General features: G+C 68.9%; 2 protein-coding genes across 2 annotated transcripts; one reads left to right on the top strand and one right to left on the bottom strand.

Moving 5' to 3' along the window:
• Positions 1 to 499: 499 nt before the first annotated feature.
• Positions 500 to 3,539, top strand: LOC141478119 (probable E3 ubiquitin-protein ligase DTX3; the record flags this gene model as incomplete). Its single annotated transcript, XM_074167256.1, is given in 5 exon segments — positions 500 to 857; positions 889 to 932; positions 935 to 1,221; positions 2,473 to 2,690; positions 3,464 to 3,539. Coding segments are annotated over 5 exon segments (983 nt in total), but the record flags the coding sequence as incomplete, so codon positions are not given.
• Positions 3,540 to 6,242: 2,703 nt separating this feature from the next.
• On the bottom strand, positions 6,243 to 14,246 carry B4GALNT1 (beta-1,4-N-acetyl-galactosaminyltransferase 1). Its single transcript, XM_074167255.1, has 10 exons — positions 14,041 to 14,246; positions 13,048 to 13,221; positions 12,296 to 12,402; positions 11,662 to 11,699; positions 10,778 to 10,958; positions 10,107 to 10,203; positions 9,421 to 9,607; positions 8,678 to 8,818; positions 7,664 to 7,901; positions 6,243 to 6,457 (listed from the first exon to the last, which is right to left on the bottom strand). The coding sequence occupies exons 1-10, from the start codon at positions 14,244 to 14,246 to the stop codon at positions 6,243 to 6,245; spliced, it is 1,584 nt and encodes a 527-aa protein (XP_074023356.1).
• Positions 14,247 to 14,471: the final 225 nt, after the last annotated feature.

Raw genomic sequence — 14,471 nt, 5'->3', positions numbered from 1 at the left:
GGGGGATAGGTTGAATCCTTGAGGTGCCACCTTGGGGTGGGCAAATGTGTCCCCCAAGTCCCGCCAGGGTTCAGGGGGGGCTGGAGTAGGGGGTGCCCCAAACCTCTCTGTGGGTTGTGGGGCTGTGACCCCCCCCTTGTCTCACTCAGGGTTTTTTTTGGGGGGGGGACAGGTGGAATCCTTGAGGTGCCCCCTTGGGGTGGGCAAACGTGTCCCCCATGTCCCACCAGGGTTGGGGGGGGCTGGAGAAGGGGGTGCCCCAAAGCTCCCTGTGGGTCGTGGAGCTGTGACCCCCCCTTGGTTTGCTCAGTTTTTGAGCTGGGGGGGGGACACACACAGGTTGAATCCTTGAGATGCCACCTCAGGGTGGACAAACATCCCCTTCCCACGTCCCACCAGGGTTGGGGTGGGGACACCCTTGGGTGGCCCCCCCATCATGAGTCTCTGAGACCTTGGGGGGGTCACCACACACACCACCACCACCCCCCCCCCCGGGCAGTGTCCTTTGTCCTCTCCAGGATGGCGGCCTGCGGGGGGGCAGCTAAGAACAAGGTGACGGTTTCCAAGCGGGTCTGGGACTTCTTGACCAAGGAGAGCCCGGCCAAGCTGGCCCGCCTGAAGGAGGAGACCAAGGTCAGCATCATGGTGGACGGCGAAACCTCCGACATCTACGTCCTGCAGCTCTGCGTGCCCCCCCCCGGCCCCCCGGGGGGGCTCTGCCCGGCCCGCAAAGCCCTCAAAGCTTTATTGAAAGAAACGGAGAAAGAATTAAAGAAGAAAACCCAACGTCACGGCGAGCTGGTGGGTTGCGTGGCCGTGCTGGAACCCGGCCCACCACCCTTGGGTGGCCGGGGGGCAACGGGGGGGCGCGGTGGAGGCGGTGGGGGGGCCACCACCACTGCCGCTGCCACCGCCGCCGCTGGTGGTTCTTCTTCCCGGGATGAGGAACCGGAACGTCAGTGTCCCATCTGCCTGGGGGAGATCCAGAAGATGAAGACGCTGGAGAAGTGCCGGCATTCCTTCTGCGAGGACTGCATCACGCGGGCGCTGCAGGTGAAGACGGCCTGCCCCATGTGCGGCCGCTTCTACGGGCAACTGGTGGGCAACCAGCCCCCCAACGGCCGCATGCTGGTCACCCGCGACGCCGGCCTCCTCCTGCCCGGCTACGAGAAGTTCGGCACCATCATCATCCAGTACGTCTTCCCGCCCGGCGTCCAAGGGGTAAGATGGGGTGCCCTCCCCCCCAAAAATCCTTATGGGGTGTTACTGGTCACCTTGGGTGCCCCCAAATCCTGATGGGTGTTACTGGTCACCTTGGGTGCCCCCAAAACCTGATGGGTGCCCCCCAACTCAGCCCAGTGCCCCCAGCACCCCTGGGTGCCCCCCAAACCTGACGGGTGTCACTGGTCACCTTGGGTGCCCCCCAAACCTGATAGATGTCATTGGTACCCCTGGGTGCCCCCCAAACCCTCCTGGGTGTTGCTGGTCCCCTTGGGTGCCCCCCAAACCCTACTGGCACCTCCAGGTGTCCCCCAACCCAGCCCAGTGTCCCCAGCACCCCTGGGTTCCCCCCAAATCCTCATGGGTGTCCCTGGTCACCTTGGGTGCCCCCAAAACATGATGGGTGCCCCCAACCCAGCCCAGTGCCCCTGGTCCCCTGGGTGTCCCCCAAAACCTGATGGGTGTCATTCATACCCCTGGGTGCCCCCCAAACCCTCCTAGGTGTTACTGGTCCCCTCGGGCACCCCCAAACCCTATTGGGTGCCCCTAGCCCACTGCCCCTAGCACCCCTGGGTGCCCCCCAAATCCTGATGGGTGTCACTGATCCCCTTGGGCACCCCCAAACCCTCCTGGGTGTCCATGACCCAACTCTCTGCCCTTTGGGTGTCCCTGGGTACCCCTAAACCTTCCTGGGTGCCCCTGGGTGCCCCCAAACCCTGCTGGGTGCCCCCTCCAACTCCATCCCCCCTCCCTGCTGAGCTGTCCCCCCCCTCCCGCTGACCCCGGCTGGCCCCCTGGGTACCCCAAAACCCTACTGGGTGCCCCTGGGTACCCTCAAAACCCTACTGGGTGCTGCCCCCAACTCCATCCCACCTCCCTGCTGGGCTGTCCCCTCCCCACCCTGTCCCCCAATGTCCCCCCTGGGTACCCCCAGAACATTTCTGGGTGTCCCTGGCACCCCTGGGTACCCCCAAACCCTGCTGGTTGCCCCTTCCAACTCCATCCCCCTTCCCGGCTGGGCTCTCCCCTCCCCACCACCCTGACCCCCAATGCCCCCCCTGGGCACCCCCAAACCCTCCTGGGTGTCCCTGACCCAACTCTCTGACCCCTTGGGTGCCCCTGGGTACCCCCAAACCTTCCTGGGTCCCCCCAAACCCTACAGGGTGCCACCTCCAGCTCCATCCCCCCTCCCTGCCGGGCTGTGTGTCCCCCCCTCTTGCTGACCCCCGCTGCCCCCCACCCCCCCTGCAGGTGGAGCACCCCAACCCGGGGGTGCGGTACCCCGGCACCACGCGAGTCGCCTACTTGCCCGATTGCCCCGAGGGCAACAAGGTGCTGGGGCTGTTCCGCAAGGCCTTCGCCCAGCGCCTCACCTTCACCGTCGGCACCTCCATGACCACCGGCCGCGCCAACGTCATCACCTGGAACGACATCCACCACAAGACCAACTGCACCGGGGGGCCCCAGCTGTACGGGGGGGGGGCAACAGGGCCGGGGAGGGGGGCAATGGGGCAAAGGGGGGGCACCCCAGGGAGAGGGTGTGGGGGAGAAATGGAGGGCATCACCCCTGGTATGGATGTGGGGTGGGCACCCCAGGGACAGGTTATGGGGGACTGGAGGGGGGTAACAGGGCGGGCGGGTGGGCAACGGGGTGGCGGAGGGGGGGGCAACAGGGCTGGCAGGGGGCAATGGGGCAAGGGGGGGGCCACCACAGGGAGAGGGTGTGGGAGAGAAAGGGAGGGCATCACCCCTGGTATGGATGTGGGGTGGGCACCCCAGGGACAGGTTATGGGGGACTGGGGGGGGGTCAACAGGGTTGGGGGGGAGGCATCAGGGCAGGAAGGGGTCCCAGCTGTACGGGGGGGGGCAACAGGGCTGGGGAGGGGGGCAACGGGGCAAGAGGGGCATCCCAGGGAGATGTTATGGGGGACTTGGGGGGCGCATCACCTCTGGTATGGGGGGGGCACCCCAGGGAGAAGTGATGGGGTTCAGGGGGGGCATCACGCTTGATGGGGGGGGGGGCACCCCAGGGGCACATTATGGGGGGCATGGGGTGAGGCCTGACTGTTGTTGGGGGGGGCACCCTGGTGACAAGCTCTGGGGGTACAGGGGTGGGGGGGCATTTCCCCTGGCACAGCTTGGGGGGAGTTGCCAGGGGCAGCCCCCCCCAGCTGTGGGGGGGCCCATGCTGACCTGCCCCCCCCCCCCCCTTTGCTCCCCTCCCTTTCCCCCCCCCCCCCAGGTTCGGGTACCCCGACCCCACGTACCTCGCCCGGGTGCAGGAGGAGCTTCGGGCCAAGGGCATCACCGAGGACTGAGCCCCGGGGGAGGGAGGAGGGGGACGGGACAGCGGGGACCCCCCCCCCCGGGGGGGCACCAGGAGGGTGCCAGGGCCTGACAAAGCCGGGGGGGGGGGGCGGCCAGTGCCACGCAGCGCCCCCCGCCATCCTGGCATGGACAGACGGACGGCGTCACTCTGTACATACACCCCCCCCAGGACAGACGGACAGGCTGGGGGGTGGGTGTCCTGTGCTCCCTGCCTCCCCCCCCCCCCCGCTCCCCCCCAGCCCGGGGTGGTCGATGCCCAACGTGGGGGAGGGGGTTTGGGGGGGGTTGGGGAGTGGGGGGGGGGGGGCAGCAGGTTAATTTATTTTTTATTTTTACCCTCCCCCCCTTCCCCCCGTGCCCCTCCCCCAAAGCTCTGTATCTTTGATCCAATAAAAATATGCAACGCTGCGGGGGGCGTCTCGGGGGGGGGGGCATCCGGGGGGGGCACCGGGGTGTCCCCAACCCCTGGGGACAGCAAGGGGGGGTGCGTGTGTGTGTCTGGTATGATGGGAGCGGGGTGGGCCAGACCCCCCCCCCTGTGGGGCCCTGGAGTGGGGGACACTGGGATGGGACTGGGGACACTGGGAATGGGGACTTCGGGACTGGGGATACTGGGATGGAGAGACCAGGATGGGGGACATTGGGATGGGGACACTGGGACTGGGGACACTGGGATGGAGGACAAGGCTGGTGACACCAGGATGGGGACATCAGGACTAGGGACACTGGGATTAGGGAAAACAGAATGGGGACACTGGGACTGGAGACATTGGGATGGGGACACGGATGGGGACACTGGGACAGGGGACGGAACTGGGGACACTGGGAGTGGGGACACTGGGACAGGACTGGGGACACTGGGAATGGGGACACCAGGAGAGGGACATTGGGATGGAGCTGGGGACACCAGGATGGGAACACTGGGAATGGGGACATCAGGACTGGGGATACTGGGATGGAGAGACCAGGATGGGGGATGGGACCGGGGACACTGGGATGGGGACACTGCGGGGGGTCCCAGCGGGGGGGGGGGGCCCTGGGACACCCCCCCACCCCCGTAGTCCCTCCCCCCTACCCCACAGAGCCGGTGCCTCCAGACCCCCCCCCAACCCCCTCGCACCCCAGTGCCCCCCCCACCTTGGGGAGCCCCCCCCCCCGGGCCCCCCCGTGTGTGTGTCGTGTGCCCCCCCCCAGTGTCCCCCTGGCACGGGATGGACATGCCTGGAGGGGGCGGGGCTTGAAGAAAGAGGCGTGGCTAAGCAGATACAAGGCGGAGCCTGGAGAAAGGGGCGGGACCAACCATATGGGCGGGGCTTGAGGGGGCGGGGCTAAAAGAGAGCGGTGCTTTAAGAATGGGGCGGGGTTAAAGACGTGGGGTGTGGCTTAAAGAAAGAGGCGGGGCTAAGCCCTGAGAGTGGTGCTTAAAGGGGTGTGGTCAAGATGGAAGAGGGTGAGGCTTAAGGGGCGGGGCCAAGAGTGAGAGAGGCACTTGAAGGGGCGGGGCTTGAGGAAAGGGGCGTGGCTAAGACACGGGACAGTGGTTAATGGGGCGGGGCCAGGGTGTGTGTGGGTGGGGCCTGGGCGGGGCTCCTCCCCCCCCCCCCCCCCCCCAATTTTTTTTGCTGAAGAAAGAGGCGGATTTGGGTCTGGTTAAAATTTCACCGTCCATTGGGTAGAAAAGGGCGGGGGGGGGGAGCGGGGGGGGCAACCCCTCCCCCAGCCCCTCCCCCATCCCGGCCCCCGGGGGGGGTCCCCGCGGGGGGGGGGGGGAGGGGCCGAGACTTGGCACAAAAATCCTGGCAGCAGCGCGGGGGGAGGGGCTGTACAATAGAAAACGGGGGGGGGGGATGGACAAAAAAGGGGGGGGGGAGGGGCACCCCAACGCCTGGGACCCCTGGGGGGGGAGGTCCCCCCCCCCCGGCACCACCACCCCCCCCCCCCCCAAAGTACAAAAGAGCTAAAAACATTGCGGGGGGGGGGGGGAAGGGGGTTGCCCGGGGGTGCTCCAGGGTGGCCACAGTCCCGTGGTGGCCCAGGGTGGTGGCACTGGGTGGTGGCCCATGGCGGTGGCCCACGGTGGTGGCCCACAGGGGTTCCCTTGGGTGGTAGCCCACGGTGGTGGCCCATCACGGTGGCCCACGAGGGTTGCCCCTGGGTGGTGGCACATAAGGATGCCCCTGGGTGGTGGCCCATGGGGGTGGCCCACAGGGGTGCCCTTGGGTGATGGCCCACGGTGGTGGCCATTCACGGTGGCCCACAGGCATTCCCTTGGATGGTGGCACATGGGGGTGGTCCATGGAGATGCCCCCAGGTGGTGGCACATGGGGATGCCACTTGGTGGTGGCCCACGGTGGTGGCCCATCACGGCAGCCCACAGAGGTTCCCCTGGGCGGTGGCCCATCATGGTGGCCCACAGGGGTTCCCTTGGGTGGTGGCCCATGGTGGTGGCCCGTCACGGTGGCCCACAGAAGTTCCCTTGGGTGGTGGCCAACAGTGGTGGCCCATCACGGTGGCCCACAGGGGTGCCCGTGGGTGGTGACCCACGGCGATGTCCCTTTGTGGTGGCACATGGGGATGCCCGTTGGGTGGTAGCCCCCCCCCTCCGGGGGGGGGGGGAGGGGCGGTGGGCCAGCGGTGGCCGGTGGTGGTGGCGGTGGTGGCTGGGGGGGGGGTGGGGTGTGGCGGGGGGGTGGCTAGTTGCCGGCCATGCACTTGAAGCGGTTCTTGAAGAAGAAGAGGCGATGCTTGAGGCGGAGGCTGTCATCGCGGGCCGAGGGGTACCGGTACCGGGCGTACTGCCGCTCCCCCTCCGTCCGCCGCCAGGGCAGCGCCAGCTTGGAGGCGTGATCCACCACCACGTCCTCGCACGACCCCACGTGCAACACCCCCAGCCCGTCGATGAAGAACTCTGGGGGGGGGGAGGAGAAGAACCCCAAAAAGGGCTCACTATCACCCTGGGGTACCCAGCACCCGCTGCAGCGGCCCCCCCCGGCTCCCCACGCTCTCCCCCCACCCCGCCACCATGGTCCCCCCTTCCTTTTCCCCTTTCCCCCCCCCACCTTCCACTCACTGGGTCGTCGTCGTCCCCCAACCCAGTTCTCTCCCCCTCTCTGAGCACCCCCACCCCTGTCCAGGACCCCGGTGTTCACCCCCCTCCTCTTCCCTGGGGGACCCCAATGTCTGAACCTCACCAACAGAAGACACCCCACCCCCACCCAGCACCCCGACACCCCGGGACCCCCCCCTCCAGGACCACTGCCCACCCACCCCCCCCCGAAGTGCTTCCTTGCCCTCCCATCCTTCCAGAGCCTCCTGCCCACCAGGACACCCCGGGACCCCCCCAGACTCCTCCTCGGGACCCCCAGGACCCCTCAGACTCCCCTTTGGGATCCTCAGGACCCCCTGTCCTCCCCTGGGGACCCCCAGAACCCTCCAGACCCCCCCCCCCCAGGACCCCCTGCCTCCCCCTTGTAACCCCCCAGATGCCCCCACAACCCCCTTTGGGACCCCCAGAACGCCCCAGGCCCCTTCCAGGAGCCCCCAGACTCCCCTCAGGAGCCCCTGTCCCCCCCCGAGGGCCTCCAGGAGCCCCCAGACTCCTACTTGGGACCCTCCCCCAGGACCCTCTTCCTCCCCCTTGTGACCCCCCAGGACCTCCCAGAAGCCTCCAGACCCCACCTCAGAACCTCCAGGACGCCCCAGACCCCTTCCAGGACCCCCCGCCTCTCCCTTGTGATCCCCAGGACCCCCCCCCCAGACCCCTTCCAGGAGCCTCCCTCTCCCCCGGGGACCCCCAGGACGCCCTGCCTCTCCCTTGTGACCCCCCCCTCAGGACCCTCAGGACCCCCCCAGGCCCCTTCCAGGAGCCCCTCTCTCCCCCAGGGACCCCCAGGAGCCCCCAGACCCCTTCCCAGGACCCCCCGCCTCTCCCTTGTGACCCCCAGGACCCCTCCTTGGGACCCTCAGGACCCCTCCAGACCCCTTCCAGGAGCCTCTCTCTCCCCCGGGGAACCCCCAGGACCCCTTAGGACCACTCCAGCACCCTCTGCCCCTCCTCCTGGGGACTCCCCCCAGCCCTCCCCCATGTGTCGTGTGTGTGTCCCCCCCCCCTCACCGAGGTGGGCCACCCGGCGCAGGCGGGGGTCGAACCCGACCTGCCGGACCTTGTCAGTGCGGGCCAGGAAGAAGTTGACGACGCCATCGGTGACGACACAGGAGGGGAACCCGGCCAGGCGGTGGTGGAACCCGGGCCGGGTCCGCAGACAGTCCCCCCCCGCGCCGCCCCCCCGCACCGTCAGCCGCTGCCGGTACGTGGTGGTGTAGCCCGTGATCTCCCGCACCGCGCCGCCCACCTGCGGGGGGGGCACCAGGTGCTGGAACCGGGCACCGAGACACCCCCCCACCCCAGCATCACCCACCCGCTGGATGGCACCTGGACCCTCTCCCCCAGGACCCCCCAGCATCACCCACTGGTGGCACTGGGACCCCCAGGACCACCCAACATCACCCACCGGTGGCACTGGGACGCCCCCGGGACCCCCCAACATCACCCACTGGTGGCACTGGGACCCCTGGGACCCCCCAGCATCACCCACCGGTGGCACTGGGACCCCCCCAGGACCCCCCAGCATCACCCACTGGTGGCACCAGGCACTGGCACTGGGCACCAAGACCCCCGGGACACTGGGGGGCAGGGGGTACACCCCCTCAGCTCTTGGCACTGGGGATGTGGGGCACGGGGGACACCAGGGGGCGCTGGGGACACTATGGGGTGGGGGTACACCCCCCAGGCACTGGGGACATGTGACACTGGGGACACTGGAGGGCACTGGGGACACTGTAGGGCTGGGGGGGGACGACACCACCCCACCTCCAGGCACTGGGGATGTGGGGCACTGGGGACACTGGGGGACACTGGAGGCACTGTGGGGACACACACCCCCCCACACCTCCAGGCACTGGGGACGTGGGGCACGGAGCACCCACCAGTACCGGGGGAGACGGGACACCCTTACCCAGAGCGTGGGCACCCACTGGCCACCAGCACCGTCCCCCTCCTGCCCCCCCCTCCCCCTGGGGTGGGTCCCCCCCCACCCCGAGCCCATGGGTGCCCCCCCGGGATCCCCACCAGGTCCAGGCTGGTCCTCTCCAGCACGTCCACTAGCTTCTCCAGGCGGGTGCGGGGGGTGAAGATGAAGTCATCATCCACCCACAGCACGTACTTGGTGGTCACCTGCGACACCGCCAGGTTCCTCCCGGCGAACCAGCCCTAGGGGAGGGGGGGGGATACGGGGGGGGACACACACAACCTGGCGTCAGCGCCCCATGGCCCCCCCCAGACCTCCCCCCAATATCTCCCCCCCCAGCCCTGCCACACCTCCAGTGTCCTCCCTTCCTGGGGTCCCACGGCTCTCATCCCCCTCATGTCCCCCCATTCCTGGGGTCTCATGGCCCTGCCAGCCCCCCAGTGCCCCCCTCCCCCATTCCTGGGGTTTCACACCCCTGCCAGCCCCCCCCCCCCCAGTGTCCCCCATCCCTGGGGTCCCAGGGCCCTGCCAGCCCCCCCAGTGTCCCCATCCCCAACGCCCCCCAACCCCCAGCCCTCCACTAATCTCCCCCACCTCCTGCCCCCCTCACCCGGGCTCCCCCTGGCCCCCCAACCCCTACCCCTCCCCAAACCTCCCCCCACCCCCTGGCCCCCAGGGCCTCCCCTGCCCCCTAAACTCCCAGCGCTCCCCTGACCTCCCCTCAACCCCTGCCCCACCTCCCCCCTCCCCAATGCCCCCCAACTCCCAACCCTCCCCTCACCCCCCCCGGCCCCCAAACCCCCAGCCCTCCCCCACCCCCACACCCCCATCCCCGGCCCCCCACCTTTCCGAAGGGCATGAGGTAGTGCTCGATGTGGGGGCCCTGCAGGGGCTCAGGGTGCTGGCTGTCATCGGCCACCACGATGGTGAGGGAGGGGTAGAAGCGGCGGATGCTGGCGATGAGCCCCCGCAGCTTGTCGTAGCGCAGGAATGTCTTGGTGGCCACCGTGACCAGCGCTGAGATGTTGTACCCTGGGCCGGGGGCGGGAGGGGGGGGGGGGGGTTGTCAGTGGGAAGGGGGTTGGCGGGGAGCACCGGGGGGACCGGGGCACCCACACTGGGAAGACTGGGGCACTCACACTGGGGGGACTGGGAAACCCACAGTTGGGGGGGGACTGGGAAGAACTGGGGCACTCGCACTGGGAGGATGGGGGCACTCACAGTGGGGGGGACTGGGAAACCCATGTTGGTAGACCAGGAAACCCACATGGGGGGGGCTGGGATGCTCACACTGGAAGACTGGGCACCCACACTGGGGGGACTGGGAAACCCACACTGGGAGGACTTGGGCACTTCCACTGGGATGACTGGGCATCCACACTGGGAGGACTGGGGCACTCACACTGAGAGGACTTGGCCACCCCCACACTGGAAGACGGGCACCCACACTGGGAGGACTGGTTTTGGGATCCCTGTGGCTCACCTTTGTTCCCGTCCCCATCCTCGTCCCCGTCCCCGTCCTCGTCCCCATCCCCGTCGGGGGTCCCGGGGCCATAGAGGCGGGGGGTGGGGGGGTGCCGGATGCGGATGGTGAAGGCGGCCTCGTGCCCGTGGGTGGAGAACTGCACTGGAAGCCCAAGGGGGGGCGGGGTGTCCGGGGGGGCCCCCACCCTCGGGGACACCACCGCAGTGACACCGTGTCACCGGGCCAGAGCCGGGCAGTGCTGCCACCGCGGCATACCCGGGGGTGGGGACCACCCATGGCACCCGTGGGGCCAGCTACCCACCCAGAGCACCCCCAGGGGCCACCACCCCTCTGTGGACCAGCCATGGCACCCATGGGGCCAGCACCCACCCAGGGACCACCCATGGAACCCCCAGGACCTTCACCCATCCATGGACCAGCCATTGAGCCCCCAGGGCCAGCACCCTCCATGGACCACCCATGGGGCCAGAACCCCTCCATGGACCACCCATGGCACCCATGGGACCAGCCATGGCACTCGAGGAGCCAGCATGCATCCAGGGACCACCCATGATCCTCCAGGGCCAGCACCCACCATGGACCACCCATGGAACCCCCAGGGCCAGCACCCCTCCATGGACCACCCATGGCTCCCCCAGGACCTCCACCCACCCATGCCCCCCCACCCTGTAGCACCCCCGTGACCACCGCCCCGCCCCCCCCGCCCAGCACCCACCGATGTCGGCGGTGTCGGGGTGGAAGAGGGTGTTGGTGTAGGTGACGAACTGGAGCTGGCGGTTGAGGTGGTCCAGGTGGGCGGCGGCCAGCGAGAGGTGGGGCTGCCCCTCCCCCCGCAGCTCCACCCCCTCCACCTCCGCAGCCACCGCCAGCGTCCCCATGGTGGCCGTCAGGTTCACCTGCGGGGGAGGAGGGGGGGGGGGGAGACACGGGACCCCCCGGGGGTGACCACGCCTGGGACACGCCAGGGACTGCCCCCCACGCCCCCCCACCCACCCCCTCCCTGGCAACTGAGGGGGGGGGCGCTGCTGGATGCATCAGGACCACGCCCTGATCGCGCCACACTCATACAGGGCCACGCCCTGCCATGCCCCGCCCACAAGGGACCACACCCCACCATGCCCTGCCATGCCCCGCCCACAAGGGACCACGCCCCGCCCACACAGGACCACACCACGCCCATATAGGGCCTCACCCTGCCCCGCCACGCCCACACAGGACCATGCCCTGCTATGCCCCGCCCACACAGGACCAAGCCCAGCCACACCCATATAGGGCCACGCCCACACAGGACCACGCCCTGTCATGCCCCGCCTACACAGGGCCACACCCCGCCATGCCCTGTCACGCCCATATAGGGCCACGCCCACACAGGACCATGCCCTGCTATGCCCCGCCCACACAGGACCACGCCCAGCCACACCCATATAGGGCCACGCCCACACAGGACCATGCCCTACTATGCCTCGCCCATATAGGGCCATGCCATGCCCCGCCTGTAAAGGACCACACCACACCCATATACGGCCACACCCCTACAGGGCCACGCCCCACCATGCCCCGCCCACTCTGGACCACGCCCCTCCCAGGCCCCACCCTCACCTGGTAGCTTTTCCTGCCCCCCGCCTGCAGGCTGAGCCCTGTGAGGCCACAGAGACGGGAGGGGATGAGTGGGGTGGGGCGCACCCACACACAGCCCCCTCCCCCAGGGGGGGGTCACCCCCTGTTCCCTCCCCCATAGTCGTCCCAGTGCCCCCCCCATGACCCTATGTCCCCCCACCATTGTGACCCCCCTCCTCTGTGCCCCCCAATGCCCCCATGACTCCCCCAATGCCTCTGAGGCCCCCCCTTCCCGTGTGCCCCCCACTCCTGCGGCCCCCACCTCTCTGTGCCCCCTAATGTCCTGGTGCCCACCAATCTTCTGCCCCCCCATGCCCCCTTTGCCCCCCCAGTGCTCCTGTGCCCCCCAATACTCCCGTGCCCCCCCCAACCCTATGGCCCCCCACCCCATGCCCCCCCAAATGCCCCTGTGCCCCCGTGCCCCCCCAATGCCTCCATGCCCCCCCTGCCAAATGCCCTGGTGCCCACCAATCTTGTGCCCCCCCCCCCCCCCCAGTTCCACCCCCTGCCTCCATGCCACCCCGTGGCCCCCCAATGCTTCTGTGCTCCCCCTCCCCTGTGCCCTCTGAATGCCCCCGTGTCCCCCCAATACCCCCATGCCCCCCCCCCCCCTCACCAGGCACCAGGATGGTCTGCAGCGGCCGCACCTCCACCCCCTGGGCCGGGTACTCGAGGGGGGAGTTGGCGCGGACGATGAGCAGACGGTCGGCGGGGGACTGCACCCTGCGGGGACCCCCAGCGTTGAGCACGGGGGGGGTCCCATCCTGCTTCTGGGGGTGTCCCATCCCACCCCACGCTGACCCTGGGGGGTCCCATCCTGCCCAAAGATGATCCCAGGGGGTCCCATCCTGCTCCACATTGATCATGGGGGGGTCAATGCTGATCCCATTGGGTCCCATCCTGCCCCACACTGATTCTGGGGGTCCCATCCCACCCCACACTACCCCCAGGGGTCCCACCCTGCCCCACATTGATCCCAGTGGTCCTATCCTGACCCACACTGACCCTGGGAAGTCCCATCCTGCCCAAAGATGATCCCAGGGGGTCCCATCCTGCTCCTGGTGGTCCCACCCTCCTCACACTGATCCCAGGGGGGGTTCCATCCTGCTCCTGTGGGTCTCATTGTGCCCCACACTGAGCCTGGGGGTCCCATCCTGCCCCACACTGATGATGGGAGGGTCAATGCTGATCCTGGGGGGTCTCATCCTGCTCCTGGGGGTCCCATCCCACCCCACATTGATCCCAGGGGTCCCATCCTGCCCCACATTGATCATGGGGGGGGTCAGTGCTGATCCTGGGGGGGTCCCATCCTGCTCCTGGGGGTCCTGGCACCCCCCCGGCCCCCCTCCCCCCGGCTCCGGGGCTCACCGCAGGCGGTAGCTGTGGTACTCGCGCTCCCGCTGGCGCTGCAGCCGCAGCCTCTCGCCGGAGCCGAAGGTGTCGGCGAAGTCGACGCCGGGTCCCTGCCCGAAGAGCTGCCGCTGGAGGGGCAGCGCCAGCCCCGGCTCCGCCTCGCAGGAGCACCCGTTCCTGGGCAGCAGCCTGGGACACCCCCACCCCCACCACCATCACCATCACCCCCAGGTCACCGCGGGTGGGGACGCTGCCCACCCCCCCCCCCAGCACCCGGCCTGGCACCCCCCGGCACCGCCCAGTATCACCCAGCGTCAGCCACCGCCACCCAGGACATCCCAGGACCACCCAGCATCTCCCAGCATCACCCCAGCACCTACACTGGCACCTCCCAGTATCACCCAGTATCACCTCAGCATCACCCAGCATCAGCCACCACCACCCAGGACATCCCTGGACCATCCAGTATCCCCCAGTATCACCCCGGCACCCCCCAGCACCCTCCAGCTTCACCCAGCATCACCCAGGACATTCCTGGACTGCCCAGCATCACCCACCACCCCTCAGCGCCCCCCAGTATCACCCAGTATCCCCCAGTATCACCCCAGCATCACCCACCGCCACCCAGGACATCCCTGGACCACTCAATATCACCCAGTATCACCCCAGTATCACCCAGGACATCCCAGGACCACCCATTATCTCCCAGCATCACCCCAGCACCCTCCAGTATCACCCCAGCATCACCCAATACATCCCAGGACCACCCAGCATCTCCCAGTATCACCCCAGGACCCACCCTGGCATCCTCCAGCATCTCCCAGTATCACCCAGCATCACCCAGGACATCCCAGGACCACCCAGTATCTTCCAGCCCCCACCCATGGGTGCCCCCAGGCCCCCAGACCCCAGTGCCCCCACCCCAGCGGTTCCAGCCCCCACCCATGGGTGCCCCCAGGCCCCCAGCCCCCCCCATGGGTGCCCCCCGTGGCCAGCGCGGGTCCTTACTCCATCACCTCCTCCTTGAGGCGGAAGGGGACGTGGGGGTAGGTGCGGGCAGGGGGGGCCAGCGGGGGGGGCAGCAGGCGCTCGACGGGGGGGCGGCGCAGGTCCACGCTGGGGGGGCCCTTGGGGGCCCAGAGGTGCAGGACGAGGGCGGCCAGCGAGGCCGTGGCCACCAGCAGCAGGCACAGGGACCGCTGCGCCCCCCGCATCCTGGGGGCAGGGGGGGGGCTGGGGGGGGGGGGGGAGGGAAATGGGGGGGCCGTCAGTCCTCCCGGTGCACCCCGGTGCACACCAGTACAAACCAGTGCACACCAGTGCCCCCAGTACTTCCCAGCGCAAACCAGTGCACACCAGTTCAAACCAGTGCAACCTATTGCCCCCAGCACCCCCCAGTGCCTCCAGTGCAAACCAGCGCACACCAGTGCCCCCAGCAC

The sequence above is a fragment of the Numenius arquata genome, unplaced genomic scaffold, assembly GCF_964106895.1.
Source record: "Numenius arquata unplaced genomic scaffold, bNumArq3.hap1.1 HAP1_SCAFFOLD_1460, whole genome shotgun sequence".
NCBI classification, from domain to species: domain Eukaryota; kingdom Metazoa; phylum Chordata; class Aves; order Charadriiformes; family Scolopacidae; genus Numenius; species Numenius arquata.
The sequence above is the reverse complement of the archived record's forward strand: the minus strand, read 5'-3'. Positions and strand labels throughout refer to the sequence as shown.

Bases quoted from the DNA above. Each gene is read 5' to 3' on its own strand.
- B4GALNT1 (XM_074167255.1), bottom strand. From the start codon at position 14,246: ATGCGGGGGGCGCAGCGGTCCCTGTGCCTGCTGCTGGTGGCCACGGCC. The intron at 11,700-12,295 runs GTGAGGGGGGGG...GTGGCCTCACAG, and splicing joins GCAGACCATCCTGGTGCCTG to GGCTCAGCCTGCAGGCGGGG. The intron at 6,458-7,663 runs GTGAGGGGGGGG...CCCCCCCCCCAG, and splicing joins GCGCCGGGTGGCCCACCTCG to AGTTCTTCATCGACGGGCTG.